We start from the raw sequence: 24,720 nt of genomic DNA on the forward strand, positions 1-24,720 counted from the left end.
TATGTAGGTGATGAGCAAGAAGGCGATGACGCCTAGATGTGATTCGCGAGCTTGTTTTGGATTTTTTTCATGCCGGCTTGACTTGTAATTATGTCGGCAGTCTTGAAAATCATGCTTCTCGACTTGTAATATTTGTATTTCGTACACGTCGGCTTGAGAAGCCTTTTGATCAAGATGTGTGTTTTGTATGTATGTTATGTCGGCAGCGAGGATGTCGGCAATCTGGCAGACTATGTTCCTTGACCTGTAGTTCGTGCATTTTGTTTGTGTCGGCTTGTGAAGCCCTTTGTTAAAATGTAAGATGTAATTTGTACTTTGCTTCATTTGTAATTAAGTTGTAACCCATATGAAGATGGTTGCTATTTCATTTGACTTATGCACAGCTCTTATGGACTAATCTGATTTGTATGTATCGCTTCCGTACTTGTGAGCCCCATATATTTATACTCTGTTGTGTGTGAATTTTGAAAGTTGGCCTTCGGTAATTTCAGATTACTGGCCATCACGGCACCAAACTACTAGGGGCGGTTTGGGGTCGTGACAAAGCACTTATACAAAATATGTGATGATGATATTTTCATATTAATTATTAGTGATAAAAATAGATTTAAAAAAAATACTTCTAATTAATAAATATAAATGTATGCATGGTTTAAATTTTGGAGGAGAATTCCCTCCAATCACTATTTTGGATTGGACGGGTTGTTTCAGCTTATAAGGGTCCACTACGTGTTCCATTTTAATAATCTAAATTGTTCATTTTGTCGAGTAATTTCATATATTTCATTCACACAAAAAATTAAGTCAATTTGATAACTGTAACTAGTTTAATTTATTGCATTTTTCACACACAAAAAAAAAAAAGATAACATAAAAAGAACACATACAGTTTTTTTGATGACAAATAAGATAAATTAAACTAGTTACAGTTATTAGATCACCTTAATTTTTTTTATAGATGAAATACATGAAATACCCAACAAAATGAACATTTTAAATTATCAAAATGAGACTCAGAGTGATCTTCATTAGCCAAAAGAATCCTGTCCAGTCCAAAACAATGACTGGAATCCTCCAAATTTTTTGCATACACTTGTATCACGAACGGAAATCACTACAGTGAAACAAAATGTTTGCTTCTACCTATGCATAAAAAATAAATGTCTTAAGTCGGTGATATCACGTTTTCCTTCAAATGTAATAGATAATAATACGAAACAACATACCATCAACAATGAAGAAAGAGAAGCTTTGGCCGATGAAGCAGCTTGTATCTTTAGGGTGCATAAAGGATTGCGTCATGCAAATGAAAAGGCATACACACCTAAGCTAGTTTCAATAGGGCCTTATCACCATGGTCAACCCAAACTACTTGCTATGCAAAAATGTAAAGAGCGTTATTTGGAATCGCTCCTTCAACGTAACAACAATCAGAGTAAGGATGATTATTTAGATTCCATGAACAAGTTAGAAGAAAGAGCTCGTACGTATTATGCAGACTCATTTGACCACCTCAACAGTCATCAATTTGTGAAAATGATGCTATATGATGCTTGCTTTGTTATTGAGTTTCTTCTTGGTATGTTTGAGTTTCGTGTTGTTGAGGATAAACATCAACAATCACATGTGGGTGATGAAGTCAAAGTATCTTGGAAGAGAATACAGATTTGCAATGACTTGATATTACTTGAAAACTAACTTCCATTCTTTGTTATATCTGAATTTTATGACATGAGCTACGGCATGATAGTGACCCAAAATCCAAACCAGATTCATCATGATCCTACCTCCACCCCCACCCTCACGATGCTGGCAATGTTACCTATACTTGAGAAGCTACCAGGAGGGATTGACTTTTCCAAAATCGATTTTGAAAATACGTCCGTCTCTGAAAGCAAGCATTTTCTTGACTTGGTGCATAATGTTTGTCTTCCCTCCTGCTCTAGATATGAGTTAAATGACAACCAAAACAAGAATCAGAGAACTTGCTTTAATATGCCGTGTGTGATAGAGCTTAAGGACGCTGGTGTCAAGTTCGAGGCTAGAGAGGAGCGTAACCAAAGCATGTTCGACATACACTTCAAACATGGCCATTTTAAAATACCAAAGTTTAGAGTCTCTGATTCGACAGAAATATTCTTCCGCAACATTATTGCCTATGAACAACATTCCTTGGATGACGAACCCAAATATTTCACCGATTATACATCTTTCATGGATCAGCTTATCAACTCCAAAGAAGACGTGAGCCAACTTCATCGCCATGAAGTTCTTGACCACTGGCTTGGTGACGACGAAAAGGTAGCACTTATGTTCAACAGCCTGGGTACAGGGGTGTTCGTTTCGGAGCAGTTCTACTATGCTGAACAGCGCAGAAAAGTGAATGCTCATTGCAAGAGATGGTGGAATAGATTGGTAGCTTCATTGAAGCGTGATTACTTCACAAATATATGGGTCACTGTTGCCACTTTTGCAGCTGGTTTTCTTCTCCTCCTCACTCTCATACAGACTGTCATTACCCTTATTATGATTATTACTTCGCCCCCGTCCCGACACTGATCTGATGTTGTTTGCTTAGGCCACCACCCTATCATCCACTATTTCATTTCAACAAAATATTCTGCATCTGCATATGTAGACAGTTTCTATGTTTGTATTAATCTCAGTGAGAATGAATGTGTTTTCAGAATAAGTGTAATGGTTATTAAGTTAACTCATAAACTTGAATATTAGATGTGTTATATCATGTGAGTGTTTGTGATTTCTACTATGGTTTTTATGTGTTTAAATATTATATGTTCTTAAGATTTCAATTAGAATGAATTATGATTTTACTTTTTGTGTCTATTCTATTGGAATTATAGCTTCTACAGTGATCAGTGCCAGATCTACACTAGACCAAAGAGGCAAATGCCTCTCCTCGAAATTTTTAAAAAAAAAAAAATTGTTTTTACCCATAAAAATTTAGAAAAGAATTTCAAATTGCCACCTCTTTTTGCTTTTTTTCAACTAAACCCCTTCATTTGCCCCTTGTATATATTACTTTGAAGAGGAGGCTATTGTAGATGTTGGAGGGACATTGAAAATCGCTACAGAGAAGCTCTCTGGCGCCCCCTTGTATTTGGAAGTTCACTGCATGCTAGTATCATTCAGGTTTGTGCGATTCATCAAAAGTTTTATTTTTAATAATTTGAATCGTTTCTTTTATAAAAATTTTCATATATATCATTCAAAAAAATAAATAATTTAATTATAAATTATTCAATTTATCAAATTTATCACAAATCATAGTACCAATAATATGAGAGAACAAATTGTGATTACTAATAATACGAGAGTCCAAAGTTCAAAAAATAAATAAATAAATAATATGAGAGCCCCGATCAAAAAATTAATAATATGAGTGTCCTACAAAACTGTGCTCTCATATTATTGCCTTAATTAATGATGCAATAAAATAAATAAATAAATCAGTGTGCAATACCAAAAAAAAAAAAAAAACACAACACAGAAAAAACTTATTTACCCAAAAACACACAGAAAAAGCTTACAATCGTCTCGCTTTTATGCCTGGTAATTTGATGCAAGCTACCGTTCCTAGTTACACCTGGACAGATTGGTTACTTCGGTCTGTTTGGTAACGTTTACGTTTTCAATTTATATTTATAAAAAATTTATAAGCTGGTTTTTGTTTATTTTTTATTTATTTTTAGAAAAACATAAATTACAAACGCATTTGGTAATTGACAAAATGTTTAAAAAATTTTAAAAATATAAAAAAGTGTGAGAAATGACAAGTGGTGGCAAGTGGCGGCGGAAGACGGTGGTAGAAAGTGGTGACAGTGGATGGTGGTGGCGGGTGGTGGGTGGGTGACGGTGGCGGGTGATGGTGGTGGTGTGTGGTGGCAGGTGGTGGTGGTGGTGGTGGTGGTGGTGGTGGTGGGTGGGTGACGGTGGCGGGTGGTAGCGAGTGGGTGGTGGTGGCGGGTGGTGGGTGGTGGTGGCAGGTAGATAGCAGGTGGGTGGTGGGTGGCAGGTGACTGGTGGTGGCGGTGGTGGATGGTGGTGGCAGGTGGGTGGTGAGTGGTGGTGGCGGTTAGGTGGTAGGTGTGGATGGTAGTGGCCGGTGGTAGGTGGTGGGTGGTGGTGGTGGTGGTGGTGGCAAGGAGTGAGTGGTGGTGGCGAGTGGGTGGCAGGTGGTGATGGGGGGTGGGTGGTGGTGGTGGAAGACGGTGGTGGAAAATGGTGGCAGGTGGTGGCTAGTGTTGGGTGGTAAAAAAAAAAATAAATTGAAAACTCAAAATGGAAACACATTTTTTTAGTTTACATTTTTTGGCCAAATTTATAAACTGAGACCACTGATTTATAAATCAAAAATTTACCAAACAAGTTTTAATTTGAGTTTTTTTAATTTTTGTAAATATAAACAAAAAACTGAAAACGTAAGTGTTACCAAACGGCACCTTATTAATTTGGTCCTTTTAATTTTAATTAGTTTAATTTTTATTTTAAATTTATAAGTTTATCTTAATTTATTTTATTGATTATAATTTTTTAATTTTTTTAATGAAAAATTCACTCATAAATCACATGTAATTATTATTTTATAAACAAAATTGTAACTTCTTAAACTTAGTAAGTTATCTTCAATTAATTTGGTAACTATTTTCTTTCAAAAATTCTAATTAATATTATTAATTGGATTAAATTGATACAATATCTAAGATTAATGGTCAAAATTGAGCTAACTTAAATGACAAAGACCAAAATAATATAAAGGACAAAATACATGGACTATAGATATAATTTATCTAAAAATAAATAAACGACAAAAATAAAAAATAGAGCCCGAACAATATTACCATTAAAAGACACCAAATTTAATATGATTTGACCAAATAATAGGGTAGATATAGTGATAGTTAAAACAGACTAAACCCCTATAGTTGAAAGCACATTTTTGTTATTAAAGTTTAAAATTAAAAAACAATTATTTTTTTTGTTTGGCAATAGGTTTTATTGATTAAATTAGTTACAAAAAATAAATTAAATTAAAAATTAATAAAATAAAATATCACATCTAAATTATAATTATTTCACTTTTTTCTGACAAAAGTTAAAAAAACAAACTTTTTAGCCTGAACTAAAATAACCAAAACATCAAAAAAAATAAAAAAGGCAACTAAAAAAATCAATTGCCAAATGACAACATAATATATAAAATGAGTTAATGTTGTAATTTTTAATTCAATAGGAAAGATTAATATAAAACAATAATTGAGGGGATAAAATATAGAAAAATTTACTTATAAATCTCATATTGAGAAATAGTGATCCATTTAGTTCCAAAGATTTTTTTATAGACCAATTAGTCCCATTGATTTTGAAAATTTATATTTAATATATTATTTAAAAATTAGATTTTCGGTTATACCCTTATTTTTATTATGTTTCCTTCTCTTTTTTTCTTGTGCTAGAAAGGTAAGGTACACAATGTATGAGAATCAAATTTGAGATGAATTTTTATATGAGAATCTTGTTTATTTGTCAAACATTTCAAAAGGAATACAAAAATGACTTAAAATATGGAATTCTTCAAACATTCTAAAACGATGTGACGTTTTTCAAATATTTCAAAAGGAGTACAAAAACTCCTTAGTAAGTTTTGGACAAATATATAATTTCAAACTGTAGTACACCAATGTAACACTCAAATGTAATATTCCAAAAAAAATTCTTAGTATACTTTTCCCAAACGTAACACTCTAATATAACACTTCCAAAAAACTCTTTGGTGTAATACTCTAATATAATACCCAAAAAAACACTCGTTAGTGTACTTTTTTCAAATATAACTCTTCAATATAACACTAAAAAAAATTACTTACGCTGTGTTTGGTTGGGGGATTTAGGGAGGGATTTGGAAAGGGAAAGGGAAAAAGTGTGTGAAATTAGGTGAAATGTATGTATGTTTTATTTATATTTCACCTACCTTTTCCATTTCTCTTTCCAAATCCCTCCTTAAATCCCCCAACCAAACATAGCATTAGTGTAACATTCTAATGTAACACATAAAAAAGATACGGGATTCTTCTAAATAATAACATTAAAATTAAAATATTATTATTCAAGATCAAAAATTAAATTCTCTTTTCAAGTTTAATAATATGACAATCAATTATAATATTAAAGGTAACACTCTCTCATTTTTTTTAATTATCAACTAATAATATCATTTACACAATATTAAATCAAAAAAATGGGTCTACAAAATTGGCTTTAATGGATGATTAAAACTATAACATGTGACTTTTGTGAAATGCTTGACAGGTCAACAAAACATTAAACTCCTCATTTGATCACTTGCAAGTTGCAAGTTCACCTTTGCTTATGAGTTGAGCTAAAGAGCACACTTTCGGAAATATGACTCTCTTTGTTTTTTAATAATTTATGATGAATTGTTGCTTTGATTGTGCACATTTTGATGTCACGGTCATGGCTAGTCTAGTTTTGAATCAGTAATCCAACACATATCCCTGAAATTTAGGTTAGGTGCATGCATTTTTTCTTCATTTTTCACATGTATATATATGACCATATCTTCAACTCTAGATTTGATTGTGCAAATTTTGATGTCACTATCATGGCCAGTCTAGTTTTGAATCAGTAATCCAACACATCTCTCTGAAATTTAGGTTAGGCCCATGCATGTTTTCTTCATTTTTCACATGTATATATATGATCATATCTTCAACTCTAGATTTGTTACCATGTACAGCATCTCATGTTTATATATGTGAAAAATGTTGGCTGATCTTAAAAATTATTTTCAAAAAGACCGACCAAGTGCACGAGATTTCCAATAAAACAGACCCTGGGCACAAAAACTTGAGGATTGTTTGATACAAATATGTTTGCTCAATTTGTTGTCATTGTTGTGTGGTTATCTGGGCTCATTTCAATGATTCAAACTATTCACATTTTATAATATATTGAGTAGAACATATCTGTAAAAAATCAAGTTGATCGGATATCGTTAACCATTTCATCCACTCCCATTTATATTTAATTTTATACTTTAAATCACAATTGTCATTTATTTTTGTAGATACAAATGCAATTCGATGTAATGGTTAACGATATCCGATAAACTTGATTTTTTGCAAAATGTTTTACTTGATATATTCTAAAATATAAACAGTTCAGATCATTGAAACGGGTCTTGAAATGAACCCCATATGATTGCACAACAATGGCTGTTGTGCCCCCGCACAGCAGTGACCCCAAAAATAGAATGGAATTGTATCGCTCATACTTTTAAGAAATTTCACACTTCAAAAGTTATTTAAAAGGGAAAAAAAATGAGCATTAGTTACATTTGCAGTTTGATGTGTCTAACAAAAAACACATGTTGATAGACACAGTAATGCTGGAGTTCAAGCAGTACGCCCCCGGCCAGGGTCACAAAGGAGACAAACCGTGATAAATAGGAAGGACTATAGAGAAGTAGGCAAAGAAGCAGATGGGTTTTATGGGGAAATCAGGAAGCTTTACCACAAGGAGGAGATCTCGGTTTGGAAATGCCTGTGGCCGACCCAATTCCTAGTATAGCACGCCTGTGCTTCCTTCATCACTTGACACCCGTGTCAAGAAGCCCCATTCTTTTTCTTGATGTTGGAAAATTTGAATTTAATTTACTTCAATGGTTGTGTCTCTTGAGATCAAAGAGTGTGTCCTTTTGAAGGATCACAACCTTTCTGAAGAGTCACATAGAAGTCTTTATATTCCATGTCCCTCACTTCATTTTATATAGAGAATTGCCATACTTCTTCACTTTGTATTTAGTCTTCATATTTCTTGAGTCTAATTTTCCTATAAAGAGAGTTCATGCACAGCAAAGTTCGCTAGGCTTGCAATAGTAGTGCTGCTAGTGCAAGACATTGATCGTTGTATCCTGGGAGATAGACGTCCATTGAATCCTAAGCACCGGTGGGAGGACGAATCTGTCTTAAGGAAAGAGTGTCACACACTCGACTCGATCAGGTTTTATCTGTTTACGTACTGTAAGTTTTATCACGTTATTATGTTGATATATTTGAGTTTTTGGGTTTGCCCAAAAATCGTTTGCATATTTTTAAATTATATTTTCCATATAGTTTGGTACTATTTTTTCTAACAATCTTAAGACAGATTCTGCCATGTTTATGGTTTTTGGGAAAATATAGTTTTGTGTATTAGGAACTGTTGTTAAACAAATCTAAGTTCTTTGAATGTTGGTAAAAAATAAAAAAATAAAAAAAAATTTGTTTTTTGTTTTTCTGGTTTTTGTTTAAATCAAATTGTTAGTATACGTTTGATAAACATTCTTGCTTTTCTTTGATTTGTTAATCTTTACCATGTCTACATATGTTGTAGAGTTGACAATTTATGATGTCATTAATATCAATTTGGTATGTGGTGTATTATAAATGGATGTCAATTATTTATCGAAACAATTATGATTATGTTTGATTTGTTAATCTTTACCATGTCTACATATGTTGTAGAGTTGACAATTTATGATGTCATTAATATCAATTTGGTATGTGGTGTATTATAAATGGATGTCAATTATTTATCGAAGTATTGATAAAAATGTAAATTTATGTGTTTTGACATAAGAGGAATTCTAATTATTCTTTGGAATAATGACTAAAATTGGTATGGTGACTGATAACTCTGTAATGAAATATTATATGAGTTAAATGTATATATATATATATATATATATTTCATGGGTGAAAGCCACTTTGGTAATTGTCAACATAGTCAACAATACTGGATAAGACAAATAAGATGTAAATGTATTTATACAATGATATTAATATTCCATGTTGAGATTGGAATTATGGGTTGCAGTAAACAAAAAGAAATTAATCATGGCTAAAGAAATGTTATTTGACAAAATTTTGTGGTCATAACCGATATTAGTCATTTCTTCTTTGTATTGCAAAAGCAAGTTATGAAGTCTAATTATATTTTAGACAGATTAGTATTGTGATTATATTCACAAAACAGTGTACATCTTGTTATTTAGTTCAAGCACGCCAATTAATGATATATTCTGATTTATCTCAGAATTGTGGGGGTGCATTACTATTTTTTTGTAATTATACACCAGCAAGAGAAATTAAGTTTCTTTGGAATGCTTAAAATGTGGGGGTGCTTGGAGGATCTTACCAAAGTAACGGTTCTGATTGTAGGTCCACAAAGAATCTCAATTCTTTTTATAGGACAAAGTTGGAGTAAAAGCAAATATAGTTTCATTAACTCCTAAAGAACAACTCTATGAGAGTGACATAGAGTAAGAGTAAGTCTCGATGTAATCAAAGACTTAATACCGTAGAACATTTGCTTTCAGTTGTGAATATTGTCTAAGGATAATGGATCCACTAACTGCTCAATGATATATAATTGAGAAAGTCAAACGAAAAATAGCGGCCGCTAAACAAAAAGTTTGACCAAAGAGCAAATGAGGGAAAGTTTATCGAGGGGAATGTGATTAAAGCCTATTATATCAGAGTCATCATAATGGTAACCCTACTTAGATGACTGGAGATCCCAAGAACTAAGTTCAAAGGGACAACTAAGTTATGTGTGGCTCGCCAGAAATCACTAAAGGAGTCTAACTCCTATCCATTCCTATGATGAGAGTGATATCTGCAACATGTGTTGAATGCAGGGAACTTAGGGTAAGCTATGCTTTTAATGATTACTTATATCTTGGAAATCCTAGAGGGGTATCTTTCAAGAGGAGTATTTAAGAGACTCGAAATAAGGATCACCTATATGAGTGTGAAGGGGCCGCTTCTATGAGAATTGATAAGGCTAAATTCTCTAAAGCACTCAAGAAACACCAGGACTTGCCCAAGGCCAAAACGGGCACAACCGTGAGAACTAAGCTGTGTTTGAAGATATTTTGTGTGAATTCTATTGTCTTGGCTTACACAAACGGCTGAACAGTTCAAGGCATCACGTCCACTGATTAGCTAGTAAGTCCGATAGGCTTTCACTAGGGAAGGTTCAAAGCCGAAAACTACCTATCCCGATGCAGGATATTTCCATAATGTACTCTCTCTTTGTCTGCATGTTGTTGCATGTCCTTTCCATAAATTTCATTCATGTGGGGGATTGTTGGAAAATTTGAATTTAATTTACTTCAATGGTTGTGTCTCTTGAGATCAAAGAGTGTGTCCTTTTGAAGGATCACAACCTTTCTGAAGAGTCACATAGAAGTCTTTATATTCCATGTCCCTCACTTCATTTTATATAGAGAATTGCCATACTTCTTCACTTTGTATTTAGTCTTCATATTTCTTGAGTCTAATTTTCCTATAAAGAGAGTTCATGCACAGCAAAGTTCGCTAGGCTTGCAATAGTAGTGCTGCTAGTGCAAGACATTGATCGTTGTATCCTGGGAGATAGACATCCATTGAATCCTAAGCACCGGTGAGAGGACGAATCTGTCTTAAGGAAAGAGTGTCACACACTCGACTCGATCAGGTTTTATCTGTTTACGTACTGTAAGTTTTATCACGTTATTATGTTGATATATTTGAGTTTTTGGGTTTGCCCAAAAATCGTTTGCATATTTTTAAATTATATTTTCCATATAGTTTGGTACTATTTTTTCTAACACTTGAATCGTACAAGTGGCGAGGAGACCAAGGAATAAAGAGATTTGGAAGGGTATATGTAGAATTTGAGTTGTAGAAATGTCGGCTGCGCAAAGTCGTTATACTTTAGTTTTTGTTTGGTAGATGCAAGAGGCCTTGAATTGTGAAGATAGAATGTAACCATACACCATGATATAATCGTTTGATAAATACAGCAAAATTTCACTATTTATGTCTGATGAGTCTATATGAACATTCATTTTTGTGAAATTTTGCCCTTTTTGATTCAATGATTTGGGTATTTGATTGATAAAAGTCCTGAAACTTTAAAACAAAGGTTGCTAAAAGACAAGCCTGAAACATTTTGAAAACTCTGATACATCTAATTTTACTCTTTAGTTAATTATTTTACTATTAGGAATTCAAAAGTATTATGATATAATATATCAAGTGTATACAAACATTACTAAATGGATAAAGAATCGATCAAATTAGAAGTACTTTAAAATGAATAACAATTCAAAATTACCTGGAACTCAAGAGTCATCTATCTATTAGAAGCCTAGAATAAAGTGATTAAAGGAAGACGTGTAATGAAAGTAAGCAACAGATTTTGGAAAGAAGCCTTAAAACCAGTTCACAAACTGAATCTAGATTATTTGTACCTTCCATAATCTATATTAAATCCGATCTATTGACAGGCTTAATTTAGATTAGATTATGTTTCTTGTGAACTGTTTATGGCATCTTTAACTTTCGAAATTTGGGGACTATTTTTTGTTATCATGTTTATCTTAATCTCTTTATTCCAAGCTTCTTGTAGACCGATTAGTCTTGAATTCTTTATGTTAATTGCATCCAGTAAGTAAGGAATTTGAAAGATCTTTTTTAACTTCTCCTGCTAATGTAATCATCCACAAAGGAGTAACGTTGCTTGTCAGATTTTTTCTTAAATTTTTTATAGTTTATATTTGAAAGGTTGAGCGATAGAACAATAGAACAACATAGAATCAACATTGACGAAAGAGAACATCAGCAAGAAGAAGAATGCATCGTTTTAATAGATCAAATACGACGTCAATGGGAGTCATACGATGACACAAGTCAATATACGAGAGTAAATATGATCGACACAAAGGCAGCAGAATTTATAATAAAATTCATTGCCAAAAGAAATGTTGGTTTGGGCTTGTCAAAGTTGCCACCTCCTCAGACCTCCTCAAATCAACCTTGAAAAGAAGAAGACAATAGGGATTCTGATGAACCTTGTATCTTCAGAGTGCATGAAGGACTGCGTCATGCAAACAAAAAGGCATACACACCTATGCTAGTTTCTATAGGGCCTTATCACCATGGTCAACCAAAACTACTTGCAATCGAAAAACGTAAAGAGCATTATTTGGAATTGCTTCTTCAACATAACAACAATCATAGAAAGGAGGATTACTTGGATTATATGAACAAGTTGGAAAAAAGAGCTCGCAAGGCTTATGTAGACCCAGTTCATCACCTCGACAGTGATGAATTCGTGAAAATGATGCTATATGATGCTTGCTTTGTTACTGAGTTTCTTCTTGGTATGTTCTTTTGTTGAGGATAAAAATCAACAATCATATGTGGGTGATAAAGTCAAAGTATCATGGAAGAGAATACAAATTTGTAGTGACTTGATGCTACTTGAAAACCAACTTCCATTCTTTGTTATATTTGAATTTTGTGAAATGAGTTACGGTGTGTGCATGACCCAAAATCCAATCTAGAATCATCCTGATCGTACCTCCATCCTCATCCTCACCCTCACCCTCACGGTGCTGGCTTTGTTGCCTATTCATTAGAACCTATCGGGAGGGATTGACATTTCCAAAATCAATTTTGAAAATATGTTTGTCTCTGAAAGCAAGCATTTTCTTGACTTGGTGCATAATGTTTGTCTTCCCTCCTCCTCCAGAGATGAATCAAATAACCACCAAAACAAGAATCAGACAACTTGCTTTAAAATGCTGTGTGTGATAAAGCTTCTGGATGCTGGTGTCAAGTTCGAGGCTAGAGAGGAGCGCAACCAAAGCATGTTCAATATACGCTTTGAACATGGTCATTTTAAAATACCAAAGTTTAAAGTAATTGATTCGACAGATACATTCTTCCAAAACATCATCGCTTATGAACAACATTCATTGGATGACAAATCCAAATATTTCACCGATTATACGTATTTCATGGATCAACTTATCAACTGCAAAGAAAATGTGACCCAACTTCGTTGCCATGAAGTTCTTGAAAACTGGCTTGGTGATGGCTAAGTGGTGGCACTTATGTTCAACAACCTGGGTAAAGGAAGGATCATTTCAGAGCAGTTCTACTACGCTGAATAGTTGGACAATCTTCATTGTATTACGAATAAATTCTGTTTGTGTACTTAACACCAAACAGAACACAGAAGAAATAAAGGAAATGAGAGAGATCGTTTGATTACAAAAATCAAACCAATAAATAAAATAAAAAAACAAGTAAATTAATTACTTACTTAATTAATTTCTCGAACAAATTTTTGATCAAGTCCAGTGTTTAACACTGTGTCCTTAAGACAGATTTGTTCTTTCCACGGTGCTTTCAGATTGCGAACGTCTATCTCCCAGGATAAAATGATCAACAGCGAATAATAGCAGCACTACAAATTATTCGCCTAACAAACACACTTTGTGTTTATACTCTTTCTCACAGAAAATTTAATGCAGCAAAATGCAGAGATTACCAATAATAGAGAAGAACGAAAATTTCTGAATGAAAATCCAAATGAGGGCCTATCTTATTTATAGATGAATTCATGGCTTTTCAGTTTGAACTCAATAGGTAGCAAACCTATTTGGTTTTGAATCAAACTTGTTCGGTTTGAATAAACAGTTAAGGACTCTGTTGGGTTTAATTTAAACAAATCTGAATCTGTTCGGACAAGTAAAACCTGTACAGAAAATTTGAAGAGGTGCAAGCAACATTTTTGAATTTTACCAACTGAAAATTTGTGTTAAAAAATTAGCCCGAATTTATTTTCCAAAAATAAGAAATAAATTCAAACGTTTTTAGCCCAAAGAGAATTAGTATTGGACCGGACAAGCCTAACCCAACCTCACACCATGCACCCGCGCCCAATGCCCAGGTCCAGCCCAACCCACCCGACCGACCGAATGGCGGCGGCAGCGGGGCACACATATGTGTTTATTTTTGGGTCTAATGGGTCTAACCCACTTTGCCCATAACCTCACCCTTCTACAAAACTTGAGTACCCCTTGAGGCCCTCCCCAAGTTGCAAACCCATTCTTTATAAACCCACAAAAGTTTTCCCACCAAACTAATGTGGGACAAGCCTTAAACCAAACCTTTAAGGAAATTTCACCAAAACACCATTTTCATGGAGCTCTCTTTGGCTTCAATTTCCCATTCACCCAATAATGGTTTTGAGCAACCAAATATACTACGTGAATCACAACGTGACATAGAACACGTTACCACTTAGACCCGCCAACTTTGGCACATGGGTCCCACCTAAAAAATAGATCAAAGTTGAGGAAAAAATTGTTTTTCCAAAACCATTTCTAGCAATCCCCCACATGAATGGAATTTGATGACAACGGAAATGTAACAATATGCAAAATGTTGTTGAAAGAGTATAAATCAAAAATATCTTGCATCAGAATATGTAGCCTTCGGCCTTGAACCTTCTCTAGTGATAACCTATCAGGCTTACTAGCTAACCAATGGACACGATGCCTTGAATTGTTCAGCCGTTTGTGTAAGCCAAGATAATAGATTTCACATAAAATATCTTTTGACACATCGTGGTTTTCACGATTGTGTTCATTTTGGCCTTGAACCCTCCTGGCTGTTCGTGAGTGCTTCTAGAGAATTTATCCTCTTCATTCTCATAGAACCGGCCCCAATTCGACACTCATATAGGTGATTCTTATTGTGAGTATCTCTTATACTTGTCTTGATTTTTGCCTAAATCAAGATATAAGTAATCATTAAAAGCAAAGCTTATCCTTAAACCCTCTGCATACAACACATGTTACATATATCACTCTCACCATGGGAATGGGTAGGGAATTTTAATCCCTTGGTGATTTCTGAAGCGCCGCACATAACTTAGTTGTCCCTTTGAACTTAATTCTTGGGGATCTCCAGTCATATAAATAGGGTTACCATTATGATGACACTTATGTGATAGGCTTTAATCACATCCCCTTCGATGAACTATACACTTGCTCTTTTGTCAAACCTTTTGTTAACGGATCTGCAATATTCTCTTTAGATTTTATATAATCTATTGAGATTATTCCATTTGAGAGCAATTGCCTTACGGTGTTATGTCGACGACGAATATGTGACTTACCATTATACATATGACTTTGTGCCCTACCTATTGCAGATTGATTATCACAACGAATGCAAATGGTTGGTACAGGTTTTGGCTACATTGGAATGTCTTCTAAGAAGTGGCGAAGCCATTCTGCCTCTTCTTCTGCTTTGTCTAAAGCAATGAATTCAGATTCCATTGTGAATAGTGCAATGCATGTTTGTTTCGTAGATTTCCAAGAAACAACAGCGACTCCCAGAGTAAAGACATATCCACTTGTGGATTTTGAATCTTTGGTATTGAATATCCAATTGGCATCACAATAACCTTCCAATACTGCAGGATATCGAGTAAAGTTCAAACCATGATCACGGGTAAACCTTAAATATCTAAGAACCCGAATGATCGCTTTCCAATGGTCTTCTTCGGGGTTACTAGTGTACCTACTCAATTTACTAACTATATAAGCTATATCAGGACGAGGGCAATTTATTAGGTACATTAGGCTTCTAATGATTTGAGAGTATTTTAGCTAAGATACCGCATCACCTTTAATTTTTCGATAAATAAAGATTCATGTCTACAGGTGTTCTTACTACATTCATATAATCATTGACATATTTATCAAGAATTTTCTCAATATAATGTAATTGAGATAATGCATATCCATCAGATGTTTTAGTAATTTTCATTCCTAATATTATATCTGTTACTCTCATATTTTTCATATCAAATCTCTTTTTCAGCATTTGCTTGGTTAATTTGATCATGTTTTGACTGTTTCCAATATAAACATGTCATCTACATAAGGACAAACTATGACATATCCTTGGTCAGTGTTTTCAACATAGATGCACTTGTCACATTCGTTTATCTTAAACCTATTAGTAAGCATAGCATGATAAAAATTTTCATGTCATTGCTTAGGAGCTTGTTTTAATGCATAAAGAGATTTTACAAGTCGACAAACTTTCTTTTCCTGTCCTGACACTACAACCCCTTCGGGTTGCTCCATATAGACCTCTTTATTTAGATCATCGTTTAGGAAAGTTGTCTTAACATCCATTTGATGTATTTCTAAATTATACAATGATGCTATAGCAATAATAAGCATGTGGATGGATATTATTCTTGTCACAGGGGAATATGTGTCAAAATAGTTCAGACCTTTCTTTTGTCTGTAACCTTTTACCACAAAACTTGCTTTATACTTGTCTATTGAACCATCTGCTTTCATTTTTCTCTTGAATATCCATTTATATCCAAAGAGGTTTAGAACCAAGTGGAAGATCCATCAATTCTCATGTATGATTTTTCATAATGGATTCAATTTTATTATTAACAGCCTCTTTCCATAAAGGTGCTTCAAGACCTGTCGTTGCTTCCTTAAAGCTTTGAGGTTCATTTTCTAACAGGTAAGTCAGAAAATATGGACCAAAGGATTTTGATGTTCTTGCTCTCTTACTTCGTCTTGGTTCATCATCAGTTAAATCATGTTGGTCGAGACCATTACTAGTCTCTCGCATTTGATTGTCATTAGTCTTTTGACTTTGTGTACAATCATAAGTTCTTTTATGTGAATTTAATTCCTGTCCTTTATTGTAAGGAAACTCATGTTTAAAAAACACAGCATTCATTGACTCTATAATAGTGTTCACATTTATATTAAGTATTTCTAATTTATAAGTCAGAAACTGGTATACACTACTATTCTAAGCATAACTAATAAACACACAATCCGCTGTTTTTGGTCATATTTTAGTCTTTTTACGAACAGGAACCTCTACCTTCGCCAAACACCCCTACACTTTTAAATATTTGTAGGAAGGTGGTTGACCTTTCCACAATTCATAAGGAGTGCTGTTAGTTTTCTTGTGGGGTATTCTGTTAAGAACATAATTAGCAGACAATATTGCTTCCCCCCACAAGTTTAATGGTAAGCCTGAACTTACTAACACGGCATTCATCATTTCTTTAAGGGTTCTATTCTTCCTTTCAGCAATTCCATTTTGCTGTGAAGAATATAGTGCTGTAGTTTGGTGAATAATGCCATGTTGTGTACAAAATTTATTTAAAGGTGTATTATATTCACCACCCTATCACTTCTAACCATTTTAATGGTTTTACCAAGTTAATTTTCAACTTCAGTTTTGTAGAGTTTAAACATTTCCAAGGCTTCATCTTTATTTCTAAGTAAATAAATATAACAATATCTTGTGCAATCATAGATAAATGTTATGAAATACTTTTTGCCTCATCTAGTTTGAACAAATTTAAGATCACATATATCCGCATGAATTAATTCTAAAAGTTCAGTTTTTCTTTCAACCGATTTAAATGGAGTCTTCGTTAGTTTCGCTTCTACACAAACCTCACATTTGTGATTAGAATCAATTTCAAACTTTGGTATATAATCCAAACCAATTAGTTTACGCAAAGCATCAAAATTCACATGTCCTAACCTACCATGGTATAAATTTGACTCAAGAATATAAGCAAAAGATGTGTTATTCTTATTAATAGAAAGTTTTGGTACAACAGTCATTACATTCAACTTGAAGAGACCATCACTCATGTGTCCCTTACCAACATACATACCACTCTTTGTTAATATAAATTTATCAAACTCAAATACAGGCCTAAAACCATTTTTACTTAACAAAGAACCAGAAACTAAATTCTTTCTCATGTCTAGTACATGCAGCACATTATTGAGGGTCAGTTCCTTTCCTGATGTCATCTTCAAAATTACTTTCCCTTGTCCAACCACAACAGAAGTAGAAGAATTTCTCATGAAAAGTTGTTCACCATTTGCAGCCTCATTGTAAGTAGTGAACATCTTTTTGTCCGTGCAAATATGTTGAGTTGCCCCAGTGTCAACCTACCATTCTTTGGGATTTCTAACCAAATTAGCCTCAGACACCACAGCAGAGAGATTGATGTCATTTACCCGTCCGAGATGTAATCAACTTCTGTTACATTGGCTTGATTGGTAGTCTTCTTGCTTGTACTTCCGCGATCTTTTTTAGGGTGTTGGCAATCAGAGGCACGATGTCTAGTCTTGCCACAGTTATAGCATTTACCTTTGAACTTTTTATTGCTATTGTTGTCGCCTTGTTTAGGACCATCTCCAGGAAACTTTCTCTCTTTGTTATGTGCTTTGGGCACTTGTTCAACTACATTAGCCTTGGACTCAATGGGATTTTTACCATTCCTCTTTTTAGCCTTACAGCTATCTTCCTTAATTCTTAGTCTTACAATAAGTTCATCTATGGTCATCTCTTTACGTTTATGTTTTAAATAGTTTTTGAAATTTTTCCAAGCTGATGGTAACTTTTCCACTAAAGTAGCGATTTGGAAAGACTCGCTAAGAGATACCGTCAGTATGAATATCATGCAAAATTAATTGAAAACTTTGAACTTGAGAAATTAACCGTTTGGGAGTCTACCATAACAAAGTCTAGAAATTTACCGACAACAAATTTCTTTGTGCCAACATCCTCTGTCTTGTATTTTTTCTCCAGAGAATCTCACAATTCTTTTCCTGTTTTCAAATGAATGTAAACATTATACAGCATATTGTCAAGGCCATTAAGGATGTAGTTTTTGCACAGAAAATCAGAATGTTTCCAGGCGTCTACAGCGGCAACAACTTGCCGATCACTTTCACCCTCTTTAAGTGCTGGAGCCTTTTCACAGAGGAACCGGGCCAGATTTAGAGTTGTAAGATAAAATAGTATTTTCTGCTGCCATCTCTTAAACTCTGTACCATTAAATTTTTCCCCTTTTTCTCCATGATTTATTGGAACTTGAACATGGTTCTGGATAGGGACCGGAGTTAGTGTAACAATTGGAGTACCACTTTCAGTTGCAATAGCCATAATATCTTATTACAAAAATTAGAAAAACTAAAACACAAATTAATTTTCTAGTTACTCAAACCAGAAAGTAAATTATAACACAAAATAATTTTATTTTTCTAGTTACGAAAACCAGGAAAATAAAATACTACACAATAATTTTCTATAACACTACTACACAAATTGATATTCTGAAATTGCTAATGACACCAGTATATTACTACTAGTTGTCAAACAATATATGACTACTATTTGTATTTTCCAACTAGAATATCACTTTGTAAAAGGCACAAAAAATAAATACAATGAAGACACCAAAAAATGGTCTGTCTTAAGATTGTTGGACAATCTTCACTGTATTACAAATAAATTCTGTTTGTGTACTTAACATCAAACAGAATACAAAAGAAATAAAGGAAAGGAGAGAGATCGTTTGATTACAAAAATCAAACCAATAAATAAAATAAAATAACAAGTAAATTAATTACTTACCTAATTAATTTCACAAACAAATTTTTTATCAAGTCTAGTGTTTAATACTGTGTCCTTAAGACTGATTCGTCCTCTCCACGGTACTTTCAAATTGCGGACGGCTATCTCCCAGGATAAAATTATCAAAAACGAATAATAACAGCACTACAAATTATTCGCCTAACGAACACACTTTGTGTTTACACTCTTTCTCATAGAAAATTTAATACAGCAAAATGCAAAGATTAGCAGTAGCAGAGAAGAACGAAAATTTCTAAATAAAAATCCAAATGATGGTCTGTCTTATTTATAAATGAATTCGTGGCTTTTCAGTTTGAACTCAACAGGTAGCAAACCTGTTTGAACAGGTATACAGCCTGTTTGGTTTTGAATCAAACCTGTTCAGTTTGAATAAACAGTTAAGGAATCTGTTAGGTTTAATTTGAACAGATCTGAATATGTTCGGACAGGTAAAAACCTGCACAGAAAATTTGAAGAGGTGCAAGCAACATTTTTGAATTTTACCAACTGAAAATTTGAATTCAAAAATTGGCCCGAATTTATTTCTAAAAATAAGAAATAAATTCAAATGTTTTTGGCCTAAAAAGAATTAGTATTGGGCTGAACAAGCCCAATCCAACCTCACAACCACGCACCCGTGCCCAATGCCCAACCCGCCCGACCAGAAGGCAGTGGCGCGTGTGTGTTTATTTTTTGGGTCCAATGGGTCTGGCCCACTTTGCCCATAACCTCACATTTCCACAAAACTTAGGTACCCTTTGGGATGCTTCCCAAGTTGCAAACCCATGCCTTATAAACCCACAAAAGTTTGCCCACCAAACCAATGTGGGACAAGCCTTAAACCAAACCTTTAAGGAAATTTCACCAAAACACCATTTCCATGGAGCTCTCTTTGGCTTCAATTTTCCATTCACCCGATAATGGTATTGAGCAACCAAATATACTACATGAATCACAACGCGGCATAGAATGCGTTACCACTTAGACCCGCCAACTTTGGCGCATGGGTCCCACCTAAAAAATAGACCAAAATTGAGGAAAAAACTGTTTTTTCAAAACCATTTCTAACACATTGCAGCAAAGTGAACGCTCATTGCAAGAGATGGTGGAATAGAGTAGTAGCTTCATTGAAGCGTGATTACTTCAAAAATATATGGATCACTGTTGCCACTATTGCAACTGCTTTTCTCTTCATTTTCACTCTCACATAGACTGTCATTGCCCTAATTACAATTATTATTTCGCCCACCACCCTATCATCCACTATTTTTATTTCAAGAAATTTTTTTGCATATGCATATGTAGGCAGTTTCTATATTTGTGTCAATTTGAGCGAGAACGAATGTGTTTTTAGAATAAGTGTAGTGGTTATTAAGTTAACCTACAAATATTAAATGTGTTATGTGAGTGTTTGTGATTTCTTGTGCATTTGGTTTATATGTTTGTGATTTCTCTTGTTAGAATGAAGTATGATTTTACTTTCTGTCTATTTTATATTAGAATTCTAGCTTCTCCCGTGATCAGGGACAGATGGGGGAGGCAAAATGCCCCTCTTCAAAATTATAGTAATCAGTTTACTTTGTTTTTTTAATTTTGTTTTTAAATCATAATTTGAATAAAACATGTTAACCAAACGTATTTTTAAAATACAATTCAAAATTACTTTCAAAACTTCTCTTTTCTCTCTTTTTATTTATTATTATTATTAATCAATCAACGAATGAATTTTTTTCCCTCTTCTCTCCTCTCACACTTTTTCACATTCTATACATCAATCAATCAAAAAATAAATAAAAAATAAAAATCATCCCAAAACTATTTTCAAAACTCATAACCAAACAAATTTTCTTTTTTCAAATCATGATTCAGAAATCCAAAACTCAAAACTCAAAACACAACTCCACATTCCAATCATTATTCTAAAACTAAATCAAACGGACCCTATATTTTTACCCATAAAAGTTCAGGAAAAAAATTTAAATTGACCCCCCCTTTTTTCGACTAGACCCCCTTGATTTTCCCTTTATATATTGGAAAAATTACCATGTAGTGATAATTTTTAAAAATATTACAAATTCATAAAAAAATTATAATTATAATTATAGTTAATAATATTTACCATTTGTTTGTAATTATTTTTTTTTCAATCACTACTGAACAGTTATTTGCCCTTAAATATTTATATTGCTTTGAAGTGGGAACTATTTTGTAAGTGTTGAAAATCTAAAAATTTATACGAGATGAAAGGAGAAACTCTCGAACTATTCTTTTTAGGTATAAAAATCCATATCTAACTCTCAAACTCTCAAACACTATAAAAGTGTTTTAAAAACTCGCTAAAAACTCAACAGAAAGGCGTTTAAAATCGCTACAGAGAGAAGCTCTAAGTGCCCCTCTTTGGGTCAACTAGAAAAACTCTTACAGATAACACGTTACAAAGACTAATATATGGAAGTTCACAGGATAACAAGAATATGAAATCATCTTCATTACTTAACTGATACAACTATTACAGATATTTATACATTCATACAGTTACAACAAATCTAACAAACTATAACTAACTATGTTGTAACGCCCTCAGAATAGACCCATAATATCATGTAGTCAAGTTACAAGAAAAAGATATTATATTATAATCATCAGAGTATCCTTACAAAATGTATTACACGTTGACACAAAAGTAACTGCCCTATAGGCTTATAACTTTCTAAGTCAACACTTGGTTACAAAATGAGAGTACTAACTCAAATACATATTAAGCCCTTGGCTTGAATTTACATAAGATACATCCAAAGAAAACAAAAACAAAAAAAACAACAACAAAATAGTCTGTCTGCCTCTAGCCTCCCAAGCTATGTTCTTGGAGGTGGCATACTGTTGGTACCTGAAAATGAAGTCCCATATGGGGTGAGCCACAGCCCAGTAAAAATATACTAAACCAACCATAAGCAATGACTAAAATAATAACATTCAATAGATGGTCCACACTTATATTCCAACTTATGTCATTTTACAGTTTCATGACAATTATGCCCATGCTATATTTCACCTTCCTTTCCTTATTCGTCATCAAGTTTGAAAACAAGGTACAGAGTTTGGCCAAATAATTTAATGAAGTTTTAACTCATCACTAAAATACTTTCGAAATTCATTATGGATACACATTTTGGTGCTGTATCAATAACACATAAAACCACTTTCATACTTCACAAATGATAATGATATACATTTTAGTGCTATATCAAATCAAACAAACACTTCTATACTTCACAAATGATACACATTTTAGTGGTGTATCAATCTCAAACAAAATCCGGTTTAGAGGTCCATCCCCCATCTTCCAATAAACCGTGGAGTGCATCCATCATCTCCTTCCACACAATGCAATGTATATAAGCGATTATCATATACAAATTTAATCAATCAAGACAAGTGATACACATTTTAGTGCTGCATCAATGTCAAGCAAACACTTCTATAATTCACAAGTGATACACATTGTAGTGTTGTATCAATCTCAAACAAAATCCGGTTTAGAGGTCCATCCCCCATTTACCAATAAACTGTGGAGTGCATCCCCCATCTCGTCCCACACAATACAATGTATATAAACAATTATCATATAGAAGTTCAATCAATCAATACAAAATTTGATGTATTATACCAACCGTTGCGTTCGATAACATACCTAATTGATTAGTTATAGTTTGCCTAATCATCATGCATTGTCTACAACAATCAAGACTATCCTCCACCGATAGCCCAAAGCAGTTATTTCTAAACAGAAAATAAATGCACCAAATGGGTAAAGTATCAACATTTTATCTAGGTGAGCGATAAATTAATCCAACAACACCCTTTGATCCCGTACTTTTCCAGTTTGAATATTTCCTATTCAATTTCTCATTTTCCTAAATTAATTATACAAATTAATTTATCATAACAGTCAGGGCTTTTTCCCATATTTACAATACCAACTCTGAGGTTCCGTTTTCCATCAATAATCCAACACCAAGTCTATCTTCCAAGGTATTACATACATAAAGGTTTATATGTTTGAAACCCCATCTTTTGAAAATTACAAAAAGGCCCCAAAACCTTCTCAAAATTTACCCAATAACCCCCAACATATCAAAATGCCAAAATTTAAAGACAAAGCTCATAACATGGCGTAGGATATCCCTACCTCGAAGTTAGAGCTCAAATAGAGGAGAGGACCAAACTCAAAGTGCTCCAAACTCCAAACTTTTCAGATCAAAACGTTGCCTTCGACGATCAACACATTTTTTGTAAAGGCCAAAGGGTAGTAGAACACTCTAACTAGATCAATCCTAAGAGAGAAGGGAGATTCTAGAGAGAGGAGCTCTCAAAAGATATTTTGAGAAAGTAAGAGAGAGAAAAGGAAAGTGAAAAGTGATTAAAAAATGCCCAGCTGCCAACTGATATACGCATGACCCGCTCGAGCGGATAATAGAACGCTCGAATGTCAAGCACAAAAACTGGACCCGCTCGAGCGCAATAAGTCCCGCTCGAGCTCCAAGACACAAGAATAAAGTGCATCCGCTCGAGCACGAAAACCATTCCGCTCAAGCGTAGATTTTCTCCTGGAAGCATGAAATCTCCGCTCGAGCGCCCAATGACCCGCTCGAGCGGACCACTCAAAAAACTGGGCAACAAAAAGAAACCAAGGCTCTACCAACCTGTAACAACCAAGCCCAACGCATCCTAAAACTCAAACAAATAGAATTAAAGGACGACAACAAGATAGATACAACTACTAGCTCTACGGAACTGAGTCCGGAATACAACTGAATAGTAAAGGGACGACTGGGATCACTATAACCTCCCCCCCCCTTAAAGAATTTCTTCCCCGAAATTAAGAAAACAACACAATTACAAGGTCAACCGACTACAAAGCACTCAACACCCGAGCACTTAAGGAAGAAACTATTCTCTCAACAAATTGGTAGTTAACTCCCACAAAAGAAAGGACTAACAAAGGAAACACGTTCCAAAGACAACACTCAGGAACAAAGGCCTCAACAAAACCAAACTCTTCTCGAGATAAATCACCAAAACATCCGACTAGCGTTCCCAGCTAAGTCACTTCTCAACAATTATAGCTCCAAATAAAACAACCAATGCAAATCTTATGTATAAATATAGGGGAAATTATTCTCTTTCTCATGAGACATTTCTTAAAGAAAATCAAATTTTCAACGTTGGCATTCTGAAGTAAAAAAAAAAATTTTTGCAATTCTCATGCGAAACTTAAAAATTTTGTAAACATTTTTCATAAACACGATGTCACCCATAACGCATGACCATCCACGATTTAAATTAAATCCATTTCTCAACA

The 24,720-nt window shown here is 34.0% G+C and overlaps 1 protein-coding gene across 1 annotated transcript; it reads left to right on the forward strand.

The window, feature by feature from the left end:
• Nucleotides 1–1,731: 1,731 nt before the first annotated feature.
• Nucleotides 1,732–2,559, forward strand: LOC114298931 (UPF0481 protein At3g47200-like). The gene has a single exon (XM_028243585.2). The coding sequence runs from the start codon at nucleotides 1,732–1,734 to the stop codon at nucleotides 2,557–2,559; it is 828 nt and encodes a 275-aa protein (XP_028099386.2).
• The last annotated feature ends 22,161 nt before the right edge of the window (nucleotides 2,560–24,720 follow it).

Source organism: Camellia sinensis, chromosome 10 (genome assembly GCF_055761805.1).
Source record: "Camellia sinensis isolate YWXY chromosome 10, ASM5576180v1, whole genome shotgun sequence".
NCBI lineage: Eukaryota > Viridiplantae > Streptophyta > Magnoliopsida > Ericales > Theaceae > Camellia > Camellia sinensis.